The sequence below is a fragment of the Telmatherina bonti genome (assembly GCF_933228915.1).
Source record: "Telmatherina bonti genome assembly, chromosome: 19".
Classification (NCBI taxonomy): Eukaryota; Metazoa; Chordata; class Actinopteri; order Atheriniformes; family Telmatherinidae; genus Telmatherina; species Telmatherina bonti.
The window spans coordinates 31,117,553-31,140,971 of NC_136617.1; the positions used below are offsets into that span (position 1 = coordinate 31,117,553).

At 38.5% G+C, this 23,419-nt stretch overlaps 1 protein-coding gene across 1 annotated transcript in view; it reads right to left on the reverse strand.

The window, feature by feature from the left end:
- fam135b (family with sequence similarity 135 member B) overlaps positions 1-23,419 on the reverse strand; it is a gene marked incomplete at both ends in the record, with an annotated part of 53,812 nt that overhangs the window by 3,069 nt on the left and 27,324 nt on the right. The window contains 10 exons of the mRNA XM_079258992.1: positions 530-627; positions 829-920; positions 1,148-1,314; positions 3,747-5,697; positions 5,810-5,964; positions 6,042-6,115; positions 8,668-8,823; positions 10,843-10,892; positions 14,900-15,059; positions 21,204-21,330. Coding sequence (XP_079115118.1) covers positions 530-627; positions 829-920; positions 1,148-1,314; positions 3,747-5,697; positions 5,810-5,964; positions 6,042-6,115; positions 8,668-8,823; positions 10,843-10,892; positions 14,900-15,059; positions 21,204-21,330 — 3,030 coding nt within the window. The remainder of the gene's footprint in view (positions 1-529; positions 628-828; positions 921-1,147; positions 1,315-3,746; positions 5,698-5,809; positions 5,965-6,041; positions 6,116-8,667; positions 8,824-10,842; positions 10,893-14,899; positions 15,060-21,203; positions 21,331-23,419) is intronic.

Here is a 23,419-nt window from a genome sequence, read left to right on the forward strand (position 1 = left end):
CACTTTGTTTAATTACTGTAGTGTTGCAGCTCAGCCCACAGTCCCTCATCACTGTGCCTCCTCCTTCTCATCAGCCTCCTAAACTAAATATAGAGGTAATGTTGAAAGAAGCAGATGCTGCTGTGGCAGTCCATTGCTTTTAGTCTTTGATACTTTCTCTCTGGAGGAAACGGACGAATAAAGAGAGTTAAGAAACTTGGGTGAAAACTAACAAAGAAATAAACTGGCACATTGGGGGCAATTAAGCAGGAAGATGAATAGCTTAATTTGATTGGAGCAAGGCGGCGCCATACTGCATGAAGGAGTACGGTCGATCATGTGAAAGTCAGAGGCTTTTTGGCAACATTTGATAAGAGCTTTGCATCCATTTTCTGACATTTATCCATACAGGGTCTTTGCATTATCTTGGGTAAGGGGCTGATACTGAGGACAAGAATGAGTCTCTGCTGGCACCTGCTGATCAGGCTCGGTACTGCTTCAGCCACAAAGCGTGGACTGGGAGGTAATGCGTTGCAGACTGGTCACTGACCTTATTCTGCCTATGGTGAGATTGTAAAGCTGGATATGCTGGACGATCTCATCCAGGAGCCTGTCCGTCATGGTGTCGAAGTCTGCAAATGTGTCAGCCTGCAGGGAAGCGACGCAATAATCAGCACAGTGTGAATTGCCTTGTTGGCATGTCGTAGTTGGGATTGAACTGAATGGAACATGTTGGTTTCCTTCAATAAAGAAGCTGAATTACTGAACTGAATTTATTTATTCCAAAATAGATGAACTGAATTTAACTGAATTGGATCAGGTTTGTGCTCCCCTCATTGCCAAACTTACCTGGTTCCTCTCAGACATAAGGAAGTCCAGTCTGGATCCCGGAAGTCCTAGCTCGATAAACGTCTTCACCAGCCGAAGGTCTGCGCTGTTTCCTGAAAACAGAGGAGGAAGTGGTAGAAATTAACCCAGCTGTTGGCTGCCATGTGGTTTAACACACCTAAAATGAGTTTTAGAAGCTTTTTTCACCAGTTGTGAAGGGAAATGAGATGCCTGTGTACTTTCACAGAGAACGTTACTTTAACAATGTTACAGGCAGATGGATGAGGAGACAGCTCTGACGGTTTGGTAGCTGTGTAAGCAGACTGCAGGCCAGCCTCACCATCAAGCCCATGGACACACACTACAAGGTGTATGCCATCTTCAAACTCCTCGTCATCCTCCTCAGGGGGGAAGTAGGGCAGATCTGATGCCAGCAGAGGAAGGTCACTGTACAAGCTGGCCTGGAAACTCAGATCTTTCAGCAGCTCCTCTTTAGCTTTGTAGAAACTGCAGAACAGAAACATGACGCACAAGATGTCAATTATTTTTCAATTATGATGGAAACCTGCCTTAAAATCTTTGGTGGGGCTCTCACAGTTTCTACCTGTGAGCAAATCAAGACCTCCAAACAGAAGTCTCAACGTGATGAGTAAGCTCCTCAAAGTAGTACCCTGTCATCCTGCCAGGTTACAGACTTTAGCCGTGCAGGAGTCAAAACAAATCCGATTGCAGTTTACGTACTTGCAGCTAATCATGATGGATTTGTCTGCATGCTCTTTGATGTTAATACACCCAGGAGGCATTTGACTTCCGCGCTTCAAATTTGCTGTGTTTCGTTATGCTAGACCTTCCAAGCATGAGTAACTGCCAGATACCACAGCAGATGTCAGGCACGGTCCCGCAAATACCCAGACAGCCCTGTGTTTTGACCTTGTTTCTTGCAGTTAGTAAGCATAATAATTTCACAGCTTCAAAGTTTCTTCAGAAAACAAATCTTTGCTGACATCATTTATATCCGTCTGCCTGAACATATTCAGCTACATCTGAATAGGATTTAGTTCAATGTCCACAATTATGATGAAAAAATTCTATTCAAGTCAGAAAATTTGTCAAAGGTATTTTTTAAGTTTTGTTTTGGCAGGAAAAATGCACTGGAGAAATAAAAGAAACGAGAGGATGGGACATTTTATAACTGATAGAAATCAACTTAAATCAAATCGTCATTTTCTACAGGGTTGTGTCTATAGACAGCCGTCTCCATCCAGATTGTGTTGGTTTTTGCTTCCACAATGCCAGAATAAAATACAAAATGGTATCAGAGAAGGAGAGTCCATCAATACCTTAAAAAATCTCAATAGTCTGTTTTAGACAGACAACTAGTCACTGCATTATTTTCTTTAATTCACTGTTCACGTTTGACTTTGATGTTTCTTTAGGTACAGAAAGTTAAACCATTTATTTGGATAAAAGACAAGAAAAATTCAGGTTTAAAATATAACTGCTTGCAGCAGTTTTCTTGAATTTGCAGGTTTTCGGATGTGTTCCTTCATTCATTTTCTGAACCTGCTTAATCCATAAAAGGGTTGCAGGGGAGCCTATCCCAGCAGATTTTGGGCAAGAGGTGGGGGTACATCCTAGACAGGTCACCAGTCCATTGCAGGGCTAACACAAACAGACAAACAACCATTTGCAGGCAATCTAGAGTAACCAGTTAACCTAATGCATATCTTTGGATGGTGGGAGGAAGCTGGAGAAAACCCATACATACACAAGGAGAACACGCAAACTCCATACAGAAAGCCTCCCCCCCCAGCCAAGGATTGAACCAGTAACATTCTTGATGTAAGGCAATAGTGCTAACCACCACGCCACCATGCAGCCTTTTCAGATGTGTTGAACATTGGTATTCAAGTTACTTTTTTTTCATGGGTCTGTATTATTCCGAAGAAGAAAGTAGTAAAAACTGCAGTGCAGATAAAATTAGGAAGTCTATCATAAACGTCAGACTTTCTAACCCTGACTTGAATGCATGAGACCAAATAAGCAAGTTTTAAGCTAGCAATTGTTGGGTCAGACTTCTTGTTTAGCACTGAAAAATAAATGACAAGGACAAAAACACAGCATACTATAATCTCCATTTTATACTTGTTTCAATCAGTACAGTTAATTGGTTTACTGCAAAGTTTAGCATTGTTTTCTCCTGACAGCTCACAATAGCAGCTTTGTACTTTCGCATAGGTAGACTCTGGTTTGCTAGGTTGCTAAGTAAACTAAGAGCAACAAAAGACATGTTTACTTGTTAAAAGATAAAAAGAAGACCTACAAGAAAGTTGGCTGTTTCTCTTTTTTTTTCTTTGTGTATAACACTAACATAAGATGACAGAATTCTTCCTACTGGACAGCAACTCTGGATACAGTATTGACATATTTTCGACATCTTTCAGCCTAAATATTTAATATAATAGCTTTCTCCCTACTTGAAAGCAAACACTGGTTAAAATTGTAACATATATTGGACTTCTTCCCCTTAGCAAGGTTTCACTGGCTAAAAACTTTGACTGATATAATGGTCTTCCTTACTGCCAACAAAGGTAGCATTGGCTAAAAATTTGACTGATATAATGGTCTTCCTTGCTGCCAACAAAGTTAGCATTGGCTAAAAATTTGATATAATGATATTCATTCTGCTTTAAGGGTAATGCTTGTTAGCTTTTTTATGTAGTTAGCACTATTGACAGCTATATTGGACTTCTTCCTGCTAGAAAGCTAACAGTGATTAAAAAAAAATTGACTGATACATGAAGCTCCCGGTATGAAGCTACACTGGCTAAAGCTGTGGCTGATAATGAAATTCTACCTGTAGAAAGAAAAGGTTTATATTGGTGCAAATGCAATATTTTAATACACTGACAAATTTGTATGTTAAAATCAAAACTCACTTCAGCATCCTTTCATTGGTTTCATCATCCATGTTGAGAGGACTGAGCGAAGAGGGTGTGATGATCCCAAAGGAGCCCAGGGGCTGATTGGTGATAGGCGAGGTAGCTTGGCGAACAGATATTCCACTAATGGAGGGAGAGTCTCTCAGGACAGATGAAAATGGCAGACAAGTTGGGGCACATGATACGGACATATTAACCACTTCTACCATCTTTTTATTCATGAAGGCTAGTCCTGAGTTTGGAATCTTAGAGGACTTTTTCTGGCAGTCTAAAGGCTCTTTATCACTTGCCGATGTTCCACCACGGTTACCAGATGATGCTACATCCATGGCTGGCAGCCCTTTGAGGTCATTTGGCCTCTGTGTGGTGGTGCTGCTTGGAAGATCATTGGACTGTGACTGTTTCAGGTGTGTCTGGGAGGAACCAGGACATGACTGGTCTTTGACACTTAGCTGTTTGATCTGATGATAACTTTGGCACTCATCTCCAGTGCTCATACCCTCCTGCTCTGTTGCACTTTTATGCACACATGGTTTGTTTCCACAGCTGCAGGGCCCTCCTTCTGATTCGATGAGCTGCACCTCCTCCACTGAGGCATTCACTCCACTCATGTCTGTTTGATGGTTCTTTTCCTCCCTCTGGCTGCCAATAACTGCACATTCCTTCATATGGATGCTTTCTGTAGAATCTTGTAAAAGCAACACTTCAGACACACCACTTAACACTGACTTGTTTCTGGATGTCTCTGACTGGTACATCGAAGAGTCTGACTTTTCAGAATTGATGTTCTCTTTGGGAACATGGCCAAGATTTATATCAAACTGAGATGATTCAGACTGCTCTGAATCCAGGTTGCTGTGCAAAGAACAGTTAATCCCAGGAGAATCCTGCTGTAGCATCAGGTGCCTTCTGTCAGTTTCTTGGTTGAGTAAAACATGGTCTTCCTCTGTGTCCTCCGGACTGCTTATCTGTGGTGCAGACACTGACTTGGTGAGTTTGCTAAGTTGCCTCTGCTGTTGGTCCTCCTCATAGGGCAGGGAGCTAATGGAGGTAAGTGATGCCTGTATACCTCCACTTGGAAGCGTGCCGTTGCTCTCCATCTGCAAGCCTTCCAGACAGCTACGATGGACTGGGTGGTGACACACAATTTGATTTGGGATCTCCCGTTCACTACAAAAATCTAGAGGCCGGCCATGCAACGCAGCCTCCACAGGCCATGCCACTGAACTGGGCTCACTTTCAATACCTGAATCAGAAATAACAGAAGATGATCGCTTCATGATCTTAGCGCTGATCAAGCCTCCGCGATGAGCCTCTTTTCTTGGGTCGCCCAGAAAGGCTGGGATTACTGGATGCACATGGGCAGTGGGTAGATGGTTGAGAGGAAGCTCCTCACCTTCATCATCCATGGAGTGATTTAAAGGCATGGCAATGTCCAACTCTTCATTGTTTTTAGTCTCTACTGCTATGCTGTGGTTTGTGGAAACACAAGGTTGGATACTTTCTCTTCCATTTTGTGCAGAGGACTGATCCCCACTATAAGCAGAATCAATGAAGGCATTGTCATTTAAGGAGAAACCCAGACCCAACTCTCCACTATGTGGTTCCACATCACAAGGCTTCACCAAAACATACTGTTGGTCAGGACAACTGTCTTTGTCATCCGGCGGTTCCTTCAAGTTCTCTGACTCTTTCAGTGAGAGTTTATCACCATGCCCAGCCTGGTTTAGATCTTGGATTTTAATGTCTGTCATATTACTTTGTTCTGCCATGAAGGAGACATAACTGGACAAGTCCATACATTCATCACTTTCCAAGGAAACCTGGGGTATTGCTGGTGATTCGGCTTCCTGGCTGCTGTCCAGAATTATTTTAGCAGGAGTGATGGGGACATCTGAGCTGCTTTGCTCATCATTGGCTTTAAGTATTGGCACATGTGATGCTGTTTCTGGAAAACACAGCAACATTACACTTGTAAAATGAAAGCTAGGTCATGAGAAACTCAGCAGCCATATGTAAATGTCCAACATTTTTATTAAGATCCGTAGGATTTGCATTACCTGTTTGTGGACACTCAACATATCTGTCCTCAAAGATGATAGGCAGACTGTTCCAGTCTCCATCGATGTCCAGGCACTCAACAGGTAAAGGAGGCAACTTGGTCAAGTAGTCTGAGCTCCGCACTTCTGAAGCTATCTGGCCGTGTCTGTTGATACTTCAGCAGGAGAATAATATAATGAAAAATTATCCCTCCACTTAGAAAGCTAACCTTACGTGTGAACTGGTACTTACAGTTCCTCTTGAAATGTCAACGATATCTCTTTGGGGTGCTCGGTGAAGAAGTATGCCTCTGAGAACCGTCTGACCTGTTGTTTCCAGAAACAGAAAAGTACAATTATCACCCAAGTCTTGTCTCCAATGTCATTAGCACATACACTGACAAAAACAGAGTAAAAAATGGAAGGTTTTCAAGTCTGTACAACAGGCCAGAACCAACACTTCTTCCTCCACACCTTAAATAAGTGAAGCTTTATGCTTTTGACTCAGCAACCATGATGTGCAAATCATCAGGAACACAGTTTATTGTGTGTTTCCCACAATTATCACAGAAGTAAGTGTTAATTGAAAACCTAACTCCACTGGCAGAATGAAGGCATAACAGTATCCCCTTGGGGTGATTAAATACCAAAGCAAACATGTTCATTATTTTCAGACAACAAAGATGAAACAGTTCAGTGCAATGGACTCTTAAGAGCTCCTCAACTGTGAAAAATGCATGATATTAATATCAAACAGTCAAGCAACTGGACTGAAATTATACAAAAAAAAAAAAAAACATATTAGCCTGCTCAGCTGGGTTCATGTAACTTATTAGAAACAGTTATGTTTGCTTTCAAGCCAGAGACCATCGAATGAATTGTTTGCTGTTGTGCATATTTTTGATGCAAAAAATTACTTTTACGTGCATTTTTGTGGTGCATCACATCACCTACTACATGGTTTAATGTAGTGGCTCTGCGATGGACTGGTGAGATGTCCAGGGTGTACCCTGCCTTTCGCCCGAAACCAGCTTTCCCGCGACCCTTAATTGGACTAAGCGGATAATGAAAGGATGAATAAATGGTTTAATGTATTTATGCCATTTTTTAGAAGAGTGATCTGCTAATAAAACTATGATCAGTAAGGAGCTGTTTTCTGAGGTCTGCAAATCAACAGTTGCAGTTAATGTATTTGCAAATGTATTAATAATGTGATGCTTTTAGTCATGTTAAATGGAAAATAGACCCTTATTCAGTTTTATTGCTTTGATGTAATGGTGTGGACTTTTTGTGTCTTTTTCTCCTGTTTCCTGTTTTATTTTGTAGTTTTTCCTGTTTAGCTCCCCTGTCTTGAAGCCCATTTTCCTTCCTGTTTGTTTGCTCACCTGCTTTGATTTTTTCATTCATTTAACCTGTTCTTTGTAAGTCCCTCAGTGTATTTATACTCCTTGGTTCAAAGTTTTCATTATCGGATCATCCTTTAATATTTCTGTCCTGTCCTCTGTTCAGTTTATTATTTGGATTAAACCCCATTCCTGCATCTCGTCTGCCTCCTGCATCTCTGTTCCTGCATTTGGGTCCCACATCTCAACTACCTTTGACACTTTGCGTAATAGGACATAAAGAGATCTTTGTCTTTCCAGGTCTGAAAATTAGATGAATCTGTAGAACAGCTGCTCTTGATAACCTGAGTAAAAGGCTACTTAGTTATTAGCTTGTTGAACCACTGTTGAACTGCGCAATCTGAACGTACACCTGGCTTCACACACTAACTGGTAGTGGAGAAACTGGGTGGGTTAACAAAGCAATAAGGCAGAGTCATGCTACGTGGTAGCCAGTCAGAGTTGTTGTTTTTACACACAAGCCAGGACACACACACCACATGTGCACACACCAAACAGATTCAATGAAGCAGCAGAAATAGCAATTCAAGGGAAAACAATAAATAGTTGCCATTTTGAAGGTAGAGATAAAAGCACTACTTTACATTTGTTGAGGTCAAAAGCAAGAACATATTAAACAACTTCTTTAATGAAGAAATCACTAGAAATCCAGCAGCCAGTCTTCCAGTAGAGCCTGAGATGTAGCTCCAACCTGGTCTGATCCTGGGCTGAACCTGCTGGGATGCTCATTCCTGGTAAGAATGTCAGCTGCCTTAAATACAATTAGAAATATTTATATCTCTCCAGACTGATGGACTACAAATTGCTTGAAAATTATCTTCAAAACTAATGGAAAGCAAAAAGTTGTTTCACTAAGCTCATTGCTGATGTCTTTCCTCCTTGGCATTATGTTTACACACACCTGAATGCTACTTAGCCTCTTAATCCTGAATTATTTCTAGTTTTCATGACATAAAGTCAGTCCATAGGCATATCAGATTTAAACTTTGTTGTTTTGTACAATAATATTTAATGATGTGAATTAGAATTAGAACAAAGGGGAAAATCAAAGTTTCAGAAAATTCTATCAAACTTTTTTCCTTCATCTGAGATGAAACTCCTGTTCTTTGCTTTTAAATGAACTTATTTTTCACACCTCAAGTCATAACTTTGACATATTTCTCCCAGTTTGTGATGGAAACTAATTTTACCATCACTTCAGAAAATGTGCCGCTGGCAAACTGAACTCAGTAACCCTGCAAAACTTTTTAAAACACTGGTCGTAACATGCCTGACGAAGCTGTTTCCAAAGCTCAAAGATCAACGGTTATGAAACCATTTCTGCTGTCAGACTGTATTTTTGCATTTCCGTGTCGGTGCTGAGAATCACAATTCCTATATTTAAACACACCTGCTTTGGTCATTAATGAAGCCACAGCCGCAGAGGGATGCAGGGGGAGTCATGATGATGTTAGAAAGCCTTGAAGCGGGACTCACCCTGAGCGTGTGGTGCTCCTGGGCCAGATAGGAGAGGATGTAAGGGTTGAGCACAGCAGCCTCCAGGAAGCAGCTCCACAGGGAAGCCAGCTGGGAGCAGAGCTGGCTCACATCCCTACTGATCTGCTCTGCTACCTTCTCGTGACCTTCCTGCAGCTAAAAAAAAATATACAATCTTACATCAAAGCTGGATTTCAAAATCCTTGAGAAATACATCTCCAGTGACTGTTTTAGTATCCTTGTTTTTTCTGCTGACATGTTTACGCCAAAAAATAATGTGAAGTCTGCAATCAGTAATATAAAGCTGCTGTTGAAGTCTGGAAGCTGCTGGTCTGAACACAGTCCAGGAAAGTAGCGAGTATGAAAGTTGTGTTGCTTTTTTTGTGTGCTGGAACACTCCTTCTCAGAGTAATCGTTATTCTTTTAGACATTGTGAATTCTAAAATTGTAGTGATGTTCAGACTTTTGAGCGTTCCCGTGTTCACAGTCTGCTGTAGAACTGCCCACTTTATGCACACCTTTTCAGTTCCTTGTTAACATAAATATCCTTTTAGCCAATCACAGCAGCTCGGTACATGTGGTCATGTAGACATGGTCAAGATGATTGCTGAAGTTCAAACTGAGCTTCAGAATGAGAAAGAGAGAGGATTCAAGTGACTTTGAAAGTGTCATGGTTGTTGGTCTGAGTGACTCAGAAACTGCTTGACCAACTCGGATCTACACACAACCTTCTCCAGGCTTTACAGAAGATGGTCCAGTGTTAAGTTTAAACCCTTAACAGCTTAACATAGTTATCATTAAATAAGGAGGAAGCCAGACGAGACGATCTTGTTTTACTTAGGAGGCTCGTCCGAAGCCTGAGCTTCAAAAAGCCTCCAAGCCCTTTATTGAAACCTTCTCCAGGCTTTACAGAAGATGGTCCAGTAAGCAGATGTTTTAGGCTGAAATTAACTTGCTAATTCCAGAGGTCAGAGGAGAATGATCAGACTGGTTGGAGATGTTAGAAAGGAACCACTGGTTCCAATCATGGTCTGTAGAAACAGCATCCTGAATATATAAAACGTCCAACCTTGAAGTTGATGGGCCATAGCAGCAGAAGACCACAACTGGGTGCCAGAGGTGTATAAAGTAAAAGTAAAAGTAAAAATAAAGCAGAAGTCCTCCCTGCCATGGTTTTGGATCTACCGATGCATTTAGAAGAGGTGTTTCACTGACAGGCTCATCTACCTGCAGTGGAGCTGAGCTGATGAAATTCACCTGGTTTAGTGACTGGTTGGAAAGAGCTGCCACACCAGACTTCTACTCTCTACTTCTACTTTACACACCTCTGCTCCTGTTAGCCAAGAGCAGGAAACTGAAGCTGAACTGAATTAACACACAGACTCACTAAAACTGGACAACAGAAGATGGAAAAACATCGCTGGTCTGTCGAGTCTCCATTTCTGCTCCACATTCAGGATTTAGTGAAAACACGTCACCATGGATCCATCCTGTCTTGCATTAATGGTTTAGACTGCTGTTGGTGTGGTCTGGGAGATATTATTTGGAGCATTTTGGGCTCCTTAACGCCAACCTCACATTGTTTGACCACCACAGCCTACCAGAGTGTTGTTACAGACCTCGTCCATCCCTTTATGACCACAGTGTACCCTCTTCTAATGGCTACTTCCAGCTGGACAATACACCATGTCACAAAGTTTAAATCATTTCCAGCTCGCTGTTTGAACATGAGGAGTTCACCAAACTCCAACAGCCTCCACAGTCACCAGATCTGGAACCTCTGTGATGTGTTGGAAGGGGAGAATCTCATCGTTGATGTGCAGCCGACAGATTTACAGCGACTGTGTGATGCTATTACGTCAACATGAAGCAAAATCTCTGAGAAATGTTTCAAACACCTTGTTTACATTGAAAAAAATCCTCTTTAGATGACCCCATGAAGAGGTTGGAGAGTTTATCTTAACATGCTGCTATCATTTTAATGGACAGAATGTGCTTTTTTGCAAAAGAACATTTGGCATTCAGACAGTCAGTGAAAGAATCCAAAAAGAAAATGAAAATGAAATATTGTTTTGTCTACAACAAGAAAGAGCATTTTTTATTGTCACAGGATTTAGGGTGAAAATAAGAATTTGTCTTTGTGATTTCATCAGAATATATTTGTGTTGCTCTTACCTGTAACTCTATTGACAGCTGATTCAGAGTTTCCTCTACAGGCAGCAACTCTGTGGAGAAAAAAATGCACGGTCCATTATTTAGTTACTTTTTATTTTTGTTTAATTACTTTAAGCAAAAGCCATTTTAGATTCAGCTGATTTTATTATATGTTTTAGTATCTGGACATCCTGAGTTGTTGAGGTTTTTTTGTTTTATCATCCTGCAGATGTAAATAGTCATTTTGCTGCTTTATTCTAAAGTCCTGCTTATATTCTTGTGAGCCCACTACAAGCTGCTGTTTTTCTTTTTACTTTATACCACATATCGTTTTGGTGATGTTACTGCACAACATTATTATCTCTATGCTTCTTTCATCTCGACTGCTATCCAGCAGATATAAGCTGGGAATTTATTGAGGTTTCTTTCTGTAGAGTATTTCACTCTCAGACTTTCCTGAACCCCCCTAAAGTAGACTGCTGATCCTTCATCCTTTAGAAACAGTTCCCAGACTGGGTTTAAAAGGAGGACAACTTTATTACCTTCAAGATTGGGCTTAACTCTTGCTTTTAGAAAGAAAGTTTATCAGTGCAACTTGCTCGGATGACCCTGAATTCTCATCTTAGGTTCACACTACAGGCCCGGGCTTTTGAATGAACTCCCATAATGCACCGTGCTTCTCTCTTCACGTGGTGCTCTTTACGCTTAAGTCTTCGTGTGAAGTTTACTGTTTTGTCTTTCTTTGCAACAACGGTATTATGTTTCTTCAATTCCTAATTATACACTTTAGTAGAGAGTCTGTTTCCTGTCTTTACGGAAAGAAAAAACAAAAAAGAAAAACAGGTATTTTAACAAACACAGAACATTCGGTGAGTTTAAGTCTTTCATCCACATGCAAAACCAGTTTTGGAAGAGTAAAAATGAACTTTTATGAAAAGATCTTCCAGGAGGAGTTTGTTCAGATAATCCAGTTGTGCTTTCCAGATGTTCACAGAAAACGTGTTTTTTTGTTGTTGTTTCTTCAGTTCTGTTTGATTCACAGCATGAAGCTTATGCAGCAGTAGCTAGCTGTACAGCTTATGTCACAGTATGCACTGTTTGCAACTCTAGATGTAGATGTAGATGTAGATGTAGACAGCCTCAGTGGCGTAGTCCAGGGTATATGCAGGTGTACAGAGTATACCCACTTGTAAACCCTCTGTGATGCTGCTTTTACAATTACAAATATCCCTACACACTCTGTACTTACATCGCCCAGCAGCTGGGCTAAGGCTACCTACGCTACACTGGTGCAGTTAGCCCCCAGCTGTGTTAACTGTAGACATAATAAAGATATATGTATATATGTCTACTAGCCTGTCTCAGCCTGTGTGCCAGTACTGGTTTCGTCATTTCATAACTCTTCTTCTCTGAAACCAAAGAACAGGAATTATGCGACCATGAGCAAATATATTGATGGATTTTTGGCTAAACAAAATAAAGTAGTCTTACATGTCACTTTTTCTGGAACAGCTTTTTTCTGGGCTACTTTTTATTCTGTTGTTAAAAAAAAAGGCAAAACATAGAGAGTATAGCCACTTCATGAGGGACACACCACTGGCTAGCCTTAATAAATTAAGTAACGTGCCAGCTGGAACTATCTGCACTGATAAACATTTAAAAAAGCCCATAAAAGGCTAAGATTTATGGGCCGTGTGCAAACAGACAGAGATAAGCCAGAAATGAGAAACAGTAAGAAACATGATGCTGAAATAAATGAATTAAGACAAATACTAATAAAGATGTGAACTGAAACCAGTTTCCCTCATTTTAAAAGTGATTTACATGGTTATAAATATCCACACAGTGGGCTTCAAATAATAACAGCAGCTTTATGTAAAAATGGGCAGTAAATCACTCCTGAGCTTCCCATCAGCGAGTCAGGACACACGTCCAAGTAGTGTAGAGGCTAAAGGGGGAGAGGCACACCATGGAATACATGTTCATCTCTTTATATGCTGGCAGTGGACCAAAGGAAAGAGGTTTGCAACTGAACCTCCAGTAAGGTCTGAAGGTTGATCAGTGGAGTTATTAACCTGGGAAAAGAGCAGAACCTCCATTTCCCAAGACAAGAATTATTCAACTGAATTCAATTCAGCTTTATTTGTACAGCGCCACTTCACATGGGAGGACAGTTTACAGACACATCAGCTCCAGCTAGTTCATGATAAGTAGACTAGTTAGGAAAAACCAACTGCATGAAATCTCTACTTGGATCCCATCCTACATCCTGAGCTGCATGAGGTGACAGTCCAAAGGAAAAACTATCTTAATTATAAATAATAATGACATATATAATAATATTCAGGCCAGAGAGCTGCTGTCTGTTGCAATGTTTTCTGATTCTGGTCATCAAGTACCACCGTCCTGCATGTTCTACTTTAACATTCCTGAATTAAATGAATGGCTCATTAACAGTTTTGCAAAGAACTTGATGAGCAGGTTCATTAATCTGAATCTGGTGTGTTGAACTATGAACACATCGAAGACATGCAGGGCAGTGGGACTAGAGGACCAGGGTTGAGAAACAGTTTCTTTGCACCAATGCTTGTGAGACCAGACATAAAATTAAGTCCCGACTTGACTGCATCTTGTTTTTGAATTAATAAAATGAATAAAAAATGACCGACTTGCCATGAGGGAAACTATGATGTTCCGACACAATCTAAAATATCTTGCCATTTATATTTAAATAACAAAATATTTTGTCAATGACCAAGAGTTACTTTAAAAATCTGTCAAAACTAACTTCAGTTTTATTAGATCACTTATAATGCGCAGCAGAAGTAGTAAGGAACCTGTGTGCGATACCACAATACCACTTTTATGAATGAAAAAATCTTCATAAAAGTTCATAAGCAGGTCTTGAGAACAGATATGCTCGTAAAAACATTTGGTGAATGCATGGTTCACATGGTTGTGACCTCAGTCTGTGCACGAGTCCCATGTGGACATTTCAGTCTGTTTGCTGCAGTTTCACTTAAACAGAGTGGAAATTTATGTTTGTATTAAAGTTCATCACCATTTAATTTCACAACTTCAAAACTTTAGAATTCAAATCCTCAAGTTACAGAAGAGTAAAATGATCCTTTGACTGAAGACTGAGGCTGTAAAAGGAAGAATGTGGACACTGCATTACCAGCTACAGACCATAAAAACTGATTGTGTCCCATTAACCTGGAGGGTCATCCAGTTTATCATTGCAGAACATTTGGACATGCTAGAAGCTAACTTTTTCTTTTCGGTCTTATTTTGTGATTGTTAATTTGTATCCCACTGCATATATTCAGTTTGTACAAGTTAATAATATCACAGGCTGTGGTTCACAGCATATACTCAGGTTATATAATATGCTGCTTTTTATAGTTTAAAAACTGGTTAAAAAATTTCATCTCGGTCTGTCAGAAGCAAAAATGTCATTTTAAACATTCATTCATTTTCCGAACTGCTTATTCCAATTCAGGGTCGTGGGGAAGCTGGAGCCTATCCCAGCCGGCTGTGGGCGACAGGCAGGGTACACCCTGGACAGCTCGCCAGTCCATTGCAGGGCCACACACAGAGAGATGAACAACCACACTTATGCTCACTCCTAGGGGCAATTTAGAGTGACCAATTAACCTAACATGCATGTCTTTGGATGGTGGGAGGAAGCTGGAGTACCCAGAGAGAACCCACGCATACACGAGGAGAACATGCAAACAGTGGCCACACAGAAAGGCCACTGACCAAACCAGCCAAGGATTGAACCAGTGACCTTCTTGCTGTGAGGTCACAGTGCTAACCACTGCGCCACCGTGCAGCCCCATTTTAAACATTATAATACTAATAAATACTACTACTAAAAGATCCATAATCAACCATTTTGAGCATATTATGCTAATAACACCTCTTTACTTTTACAATATGTAAAAATAAAACAATTCTCCTTCCACTGATGCAACAGAACAAGTCATTTTATGTATATTTGGACATGAATAGCTATGAAAATGTCTCATATAATGATCTCAGTTGTGTCATCTGATTTAAAACCATCCATCACCTGATTCTAGTGGAATCGGCTGAAGCTGTGGGATTTCCTTCATCAGTGCAGCGCAGTAGTTGTGCAGGCCTTTGTGTGCCGCCAACAGGAGGCGACAGAGCCGGCGGTGCCACGTATGAGCTCTCTGCAGGCAGTTTTCACTGGGCACATAAAAACTTCCCTGCAGACAAGGAGTCACACAGGAAATGTCAGTCCCGCAGTTTAATCTCAAGAAAAAATAAAACTTGTTTTAATGATGGACATGTTCACATTAGACAAACTTTACTGCCTCCACTGCAGCAGTTGTGGAAGTTTGTTACAGTATTGGGAAAAGGAGCTTATTTTTGCATGTGTAAAGTGGTAATGATTACTTGGAAGATCAAATACGTTGCTAGAAACAAATTGGCCCTAAACACAGCGTGCTGTTGGCTGTAAAAGCAGATCAATGCATTTACGTGGAACATCCCTGCAGAGAATCACCTCTATGACCTTTGCAAGGTCACAAGAGCTTGGAGTTCTCTGAGGATCTGAGAAGTCGCTGCTTGTATGGAGGATGAGAAATAATAAAAGGCATGAACACAATGTGTGTAAAGATGGTAGAAATCACAGTTTTAAAACTCTAGCTAATCACCAACACTATTACATATTATCAGTTCCACAGGAACAGAGGGGTGTAACGCAGTCTGGGGAACAGTAACATTTGGACCTAATCTGGGCAACTTTCGGCGTCTCTGGCTCATTTATGGGCCTGGCAACTGTGGAGCTGGGATGGACATGGGTGTTGGGGGCACATCGGGGGCAAACCTTTTTTTGCTATTGTGGTAACCTTGCTAGGGTCCAAAGAGGTTCCCCAGGCATTTATACCCTGTCCAGGACGTTTCCACCCAGACCATAACCTTTAAGTTTATTCAGAAACTCTATGGCAAATCCACAATGAAAGATCCTTGGTAACATGGTTATTTATCATGTTTTCATAATAAAAAAAAAGACTCCTATTATGTTTAAAGACCTCTAATTTGACAATGAAACCATGATTAAAACACTTCCTGACAAACTTTTGACCAATGAGATTGAGGAGAAAGTTCAATCAGGAGCAGCCAGAGACCAACAAGTGAGAAGAAACTTCTTTATTTGTCTGAAATAATGAAAGTATAACCCTCTATGGCTGGAATAAAGCCACAAAGATGTTTTTGATGTTTGGTGGCATGAAAAGCGAACAGACTTAGAGTTTTTCAAACAAACCGTAAAGAAAAATTGAGGAAAAATTGTAAATGTGTAAATAGTGTCTGTTGTGCTTCTTTCCAATGCCATTAGTTTATTTCTGACAGTCAAGACGTAAGAAAATGATGTGCAGAAAAGGGAAGGCTTGCTACTGTTGATCTGTGTGTTTTTCAGTTCAGTTGTTTTTGGTTGGCCTTTATGGGGCTATTTCTATTGATAAATTGATATAACATAATTTTATTGTAATAATATGACAACTAAGGCTGTCCTCAAATACAATAGTGTCTGTATGTGACTAAAGTAGTTGAGGTTCTTCATGCATTTTCACTTAAACAGGTGAAGCAAGTAGCAAATATGGCTTGTAGTTACAAGGGTAAAAGCTAAAAATCACATTAAAAAAAAACATCAATTTGACAAACCTGAGCTTCCGCTAAATATTGTGTTGATTTGATGATAGAACAAAAAAAGCATAGAGAGAAATTCTAAGAATCCCAGTGCTGGTGTCACTATGGACTGTAGTTTCGAGCTTGTATCCAGCAGGTGGCCCTCTAACAGAGGAGTTAAAGCATAAGCTGATTTTCACCACCACCATTCACAGGGTGAATGAAGTGACGAGATGCAAATCATCAAAGTCTTAGTGCATGAAATGACTTCTTTCATTCAGCTGAAAGAGCTTATGGATCTCAGGCAATGCGACTATCCTTGTTCACAATCAGACATCATACAATGGAGTCGGGTGGGGGTCGATGACTGCCTCTGAACATTGATCCCTCCCGACCTGAAGCAGCCATCTGTCGAGTTCTTCACATGACTGGGATATTTTGGCAACACCACCAGCAGTCAGAGCTCTGAAAAGCATGTAGTGCCTGAATAACGGAGGATGTACTGTAATTTGCCCCAAGCAAGTAAAGTCACTGGCCCTATCATCATTGCTACATGCGCTCTGTAATTGCAGCAACACAGTCGACCCAAACCAGGAAGGAACATCTGTATGTTTACTTTCATATTTCTCTTTGGCTTTATAGAGGCCTGCTGGGATCAGTCTGTTAGTGAGGCACAGTAGAAAAATAACTATTTTTCTCTGTGAACTAGTCATTATCTCAAAACTGTAGTTTCTCTTTGAGTGGAAGATTTTTGGGATGTTGTCCAGTTCAACCAAGAATCTTTTTTATTAAATTTTTTGCTTCATGTACTGCTGACACATCACTCTCACCAAATGAACTGATATGTAAGCGTCCAGTTGCTGCTTGTTTCTGAGCGGACACACACATATATATATATATATCTACACATACACGTATATATATATATATATATATATATATATATATATATGTATATATATATATATATATATATATATATATATATATATATATATATATATGTATATATATATATATATATATATATATATATATATATGTATATATATATATATATATATATATATATATATATATATATATATATATATATACACACACATATATATATATACATATGTATATATATATATATATATATATATATATATATATATATATATATATATATATATATATATATATATATATATATATATATATATATATATATATATATATGTACATATGTATATATATATATATATATATATATATATATATATATATATATATATATATATATATATATATACACACACACATATATATATACATATGTATATATATATATATATATATATATATATATATATATATATGTACATATGTATATATATATATATATATATATATATATATATATATACACATGAAAATATATGTATGCGTATGTGTTTAACAATGTCTGTCCAGTTGTATAGACTAACACATTTGCATACTTGCATATTTGCACAACATCCATAATGTATACTGTGTATGCTTGTACACCAGTTACTGTGGTATATATTGTTTTATTTTATTGCATTTTTAGTTAGTATTTGAATTTATATCTGTTTTTTGTACTTTGTTTTTGCTGAATTGTACTGCAGTAATACACACAATTGCTTGTTGTCCAGTTAATAAAGTCTGGCTTATTATATTGTATTGTATCGTATTGAACCGTAACGCATCGTATCGTACCGCATCGTATTGCATCGTATTGCATCGTACCACATCGTATCGTATCGCATTGTATCGTATTGCATCGTATCGCATCATATCGCATTGTATCGTATCGCATCGCATCGTATCGCATCGTATCGCATCGTATCGCATCGTATCGCATCACATCGTATCACATCGTATTGCATCGTATCGCATCGCATCGCATCGTATCGCATCGCATCGTATCGCATCGTATTGCATCGTATCGCATCGCATCGTATCGCATCGCATCGTATCGCATCGCATCGTATTGCATCGCATCGTATCGTACCGCATCGTATCGTACCGCATCGTATCGTACCGCATCGTATCGTATCGCATCGAATCGTATTGCATCGAATAGCATCACGTTACATTGTATTGCATCGCATTGCATTGCATTGCATCGTATTGCATTCTATCGCATCGTATTACATTGTATCGCATCACATTTCATTGTATCTTATCGTATCGCATCACATTTCATTGTATCTTATCGTATCGTATCACATCGTATTGCATCATATCGTATCGCATCGCATTGCATTGTATTGTATCATATTGCATTGTATTGTATCGTATCCTATCATATCGTATTTTATCTTATCGGATCTTATCTGTGCTTTCATAATACCAAAAAGAGAAAATATTCTTTATATTTCAAACACTATATCATACTCTATTATACCCCTAAATACAAAGACTTTTTAAAAAATATTAGTAATTCTCATAAAAACATTATTTTGTTCTTCTGTTTTTGTATGAAATAACAGCGAACCCTAAAAGGTACTGGAGCAGTAATAAGGGGAAAGTGTTAAAGGCAAAAAGTAGCTGCAGGTAAAAAGCTGTAAATAAATAAGATGAAGGAGGAGTTGACGTCTCGTGCAAATTTCACCTGCAGCTATGTGATACGTGGCGCTTGTGAGCAAAACTCATTACTATGATCAAACGAAAGCCCCCTGCCTGGCTAAACGCAGAGCTTATTAAAGTGCCCAGTTGGGGGTGGGAGTAAAAACCATGAGGTGGAGCAGAGAGGGCAGTGGGGGGTTTGGGAACTCATTAAGATTTACAGTGCTGACTGTGACGTCTGCAGGAACCTGACAAATGTGTGTGAAAAAGAGATGAGAAAAAATTAAACCTGTTGCTTTATGATAGCACATACAGTATGTTGTAACACTGGAAAATACACAGTAAAGCCACCATATTAGGATTAAATGTACCACCTACTTTTGCATGTTTCTATGCTCTTTTAACATCCCAGTAACAACATGTTAGCTAAAAGTGATTCTGTGTCATGGTTTCTCTGACGTTGACTGATGTCATTTGAATCTTAAAATGTAGCACTGAGTCTTTAACTTCTACTTTTACATGATTGATTCTTTTTTTTTTTTTTTTATCTTGCATGGACTAAAAGACTAATTAATAAGGACATAAATGTTCTCTAAAGCCATTAAAACAACAACTCTTAATGTTTTCAATAATAAGTCATTAAAAAACTTGAACTTAGATGAACAGGTAAAACTTTATTTATTTATTTTTTTTTTTTTAATACATATATAAGTTTTATGTACAATCAGATTAATCTCTTAGGCCTCCTGAATTAGACCATTGTCTGTCCAGGTCACCTGTAACTTTAAGGAATTGTGAACATTGAAATGGCAATATTAATATAAAGATAACTACCCATATAATAGGCTTTTATGATTAAAAAAAATAAATAAATAAATAAATAAATAAAATAAACTGTTGTACAGTTAGATACCATCACAATTATGGCTTATTCAAATTACAGCTACAGGCAAATTATGACATTTTATCTCATAGAAAGATAACTAGATAGCTAATGTCAAGGTCATAAAACACATTGTGTTTATGTCATTGAAATAAAACTAACTCCTGAAGTTGAGCAATACACAACTAAACAGCTAGCATATGAAAGACAGCCACATATAGCTATGTTCCCAAACTCAAACTAATACATCAAGCTACTCAAATCAAGATAGACATGATAACAGTTATGTAGCCTACTTTGCTACCTTGACTGAGTAGTTTGATGTATTATTTTAACCATGTATGTTACCATGGTAGTCGCTGTGCATTTAACTCATACCTTGATGTTAGCTATGTAGTTAGCTGTCTTTCTGATGTTAAATCTGTATTTTTTTTACCTAAACTTTAGTTAAAGTAGCAAAAAGACAAAGCTAACATAAAAAATCCAGCTAAATACATTGCTAATATCTAAATTGGACAGCAAACTATGTTGCTAACATCAAAGCAAGACAGCTAACATGAAGCTAATTTCAGTCAGCTAAATGTGAGCTAATATTTCAGAAAGCCAGCCAACTTAATGACACCACGATAATACAGCAAACTTCTTTAAAAAGAAAGAAAGAAAGAAAGAAAAAAAATCAATGGTGAAGATATTAATACTAATATTGCTTCTGTTTGTGGATGTTTAGGTGATTTTAAATATATATGTATGTAAACATATATTAACAGCAACTGGTCGATTGACTCTGTGACTGTGCACTTGTGTTTCTTAAGAGCACTGTTAATAACTACAGGAACATGAGATGCTACTCCAACATTTCCAGTGGGACGTCTTATCAATTCCAGATGCCAAGCCCGGAACCTACATGCCTAAGCATGTGGGTTACTTAGACATTATTATGAAAAGCCTCAGTGCTACAGAGGGATAATCATTGTGGGGACCTGCTTTTTAAGCCTTCAAGACCTGACACAACTCATGCAAATGACAAATTCTGAAGGGCAAAATAAGACCAGAATCTGTAATCCAGATCAGGTCTATCTTTTCATGACAGAATCCTAATGCTTCTGGATAACATGCCATCAAATCATCGCATTTACGTCACTGCTTGGCATTTAGCTGCTTGCTTAAAATAAGAAAAAAAAAATACCTAGCAGACCTGAAACAACTGTTTTGTTTAGTGAGACAAAATGTGCTTTGACTTCTCTGCTAAAGGTTAACATACCTCAGAAATGACAGGCTTGCAGTAACCAGCTCCAAACATGAGATTCTCTACGGACACAGCAGATGGGTCGCTCGTGCTCTCTGGTGAGCTTTTCCCCAGCCAGGAGCCCTTCCCTGTACGTGCAAAGCTGGAGAGAGAACAGGGAGGACACATGCAGCGACAAACCATCAGTGTCTCTGTGTGTGCAAAGGAAGACGGATAAGCTGAGAGATCAGAGCTGCTAATGTCCCAATCAATCAAGTGCTGAACCAATCTATGTAATGCATGCATGATTGCTGAGTTTATGATTTTGAGTGGTTTGAACATTATCCATTTAAGCAAGTGGTAGATAAACTAATAAAATAAAATAAAATAAAAACAGCATTACCAGCTGTTTCTTATTAAGTACTTGACAGTTTGATTTTATGGAATAAAACATATTTAATTTACTTTTTTTTTATCTGTTCTTTTTAATACAAATCTCATACCAGCATCTTCTGTACAAATTAACCTTGGAAGATATAACCACAAATAGCAGGACTCTCAACCATTAAATTTTCTCTCATGTTAAAATAATTAAACAACTCAATCAAATTCAGTTTTATTTGTAAAGCGCCAGTTTATGACAAAATCATCTAAAGCTATATTTTTCAACCTTTTTTGAGCCAAGATACACTTTTTTTTTTAAAAATCACACTAAAAACCAATTTAAAAAAAACAAAAACAAACCTATATTAATAATATAAAGTCCAAATTGTCAGTGTTTTGAATAGAAATAAACAAGAAAAAATAATGTTTTGATCTTTCACCTGAACCTGGACCTGTTTGGATGAGCACAGAGCTGCTTTTTAGACAAACAAGGTAAAATGGGATCATATCTCATGGCACACTTGATGATCTGTCATGGCGCAGTAGTTTGCCATGGCACAGTTGTTGAAAAACACTGGTCTAATGGCACTTTTACAGACAAAATTTATTTTACAAAAACTAATATTGATCTAAATCAAACAAATTGAATGATATACAACAGCCTAATTTATGTTAACTTTCATAAAGTCAGTTAAAAAAAAAAAAAGAAAAAAGAATAATTGCCAGTAAGAAAACCAACAGATTGCATAAATCTTTTCTTTGGTTCAGTTCTCCATGTTGAGCCAGTGGGGAATGAATTACAGAGGAAGGAAAACCAAACTAGAAGGCTGACAGAGTTGATTCCATTCAGACTTTAAGGTTTTCTCGCTTTAAAAAAGAAAAAAAAAAAGTGTTTTTAAATAAATGACCACGCCACAGGCATCAGCATCTTACAGGTTGTGGTGTTTCTTTCTGTCAAGTCAAAGGGGAAATCAGTGCAGGTTGTCGTGCCAACACAAGCAGACAGTGGCACATAATCTGACATGGCAATGAAAAGTACGAGTGACTCTGTTCAAACAGTTTTCAGACATCTTCACCATGGCCAGAGGTTTAGATCAATATTCTTCTGCACCAATTGACCACATACAAATGCACTTTAAATTAGCACATGCTAATAGGATAATCCGTATTTGTAAGAACCAAAAACAAAACTCCTGCATGTGTGGAAAATTCTAAATGATTAAAAACAAAACAAAAAAAAAAATGTATATAAAACCAAGTTTTTATTTTTAAAAATGTAACCTAGAACTGAACAGATCCAGCTTTCTCCCTATCCAACCCCTGCCTTCAAACCAAAAAACACTTCTTTTATTTCAAAAGTACTTTTACACTGTTTGTGTAGGAGCTTACGAAATAAATCAATTCTATTACTACATCAGTTGAGTTCATTTTTCACACTGAACTGAAACTCATCTTATACTACAGAGTTGAGCAAAAGGTCATGTTGTTGATGCCCATCTTTAGTACAGGGAAGTGTTCTGGCTTAAAGATTTGGCTAAAAGTTACATAACATAAATTGGCATGATATTATATTAATATCATTTATACGTAACATCTGAAATTAATTTAGCTGAATCTCATCTTAACCTTCAACACACTGCCGCCGCATTCAAGCGCCTGATCTATGCAAGCGCTCGACAGCTGCCGGTGCATGAATGCGCCAAAATACAGTAACACAGTTTACTGTTGGTGAACTTGCAGGGCAACATTTAGAAGACAATGATATGTCTGAAGGGGAACCGTTTGAGCTATTCTTCAACAAAGAGATCATCGCTCTGTTTGCCTGCAAGACGAATCAGTATGCGGACCAAGTAAAAGGTGCAAAGGGG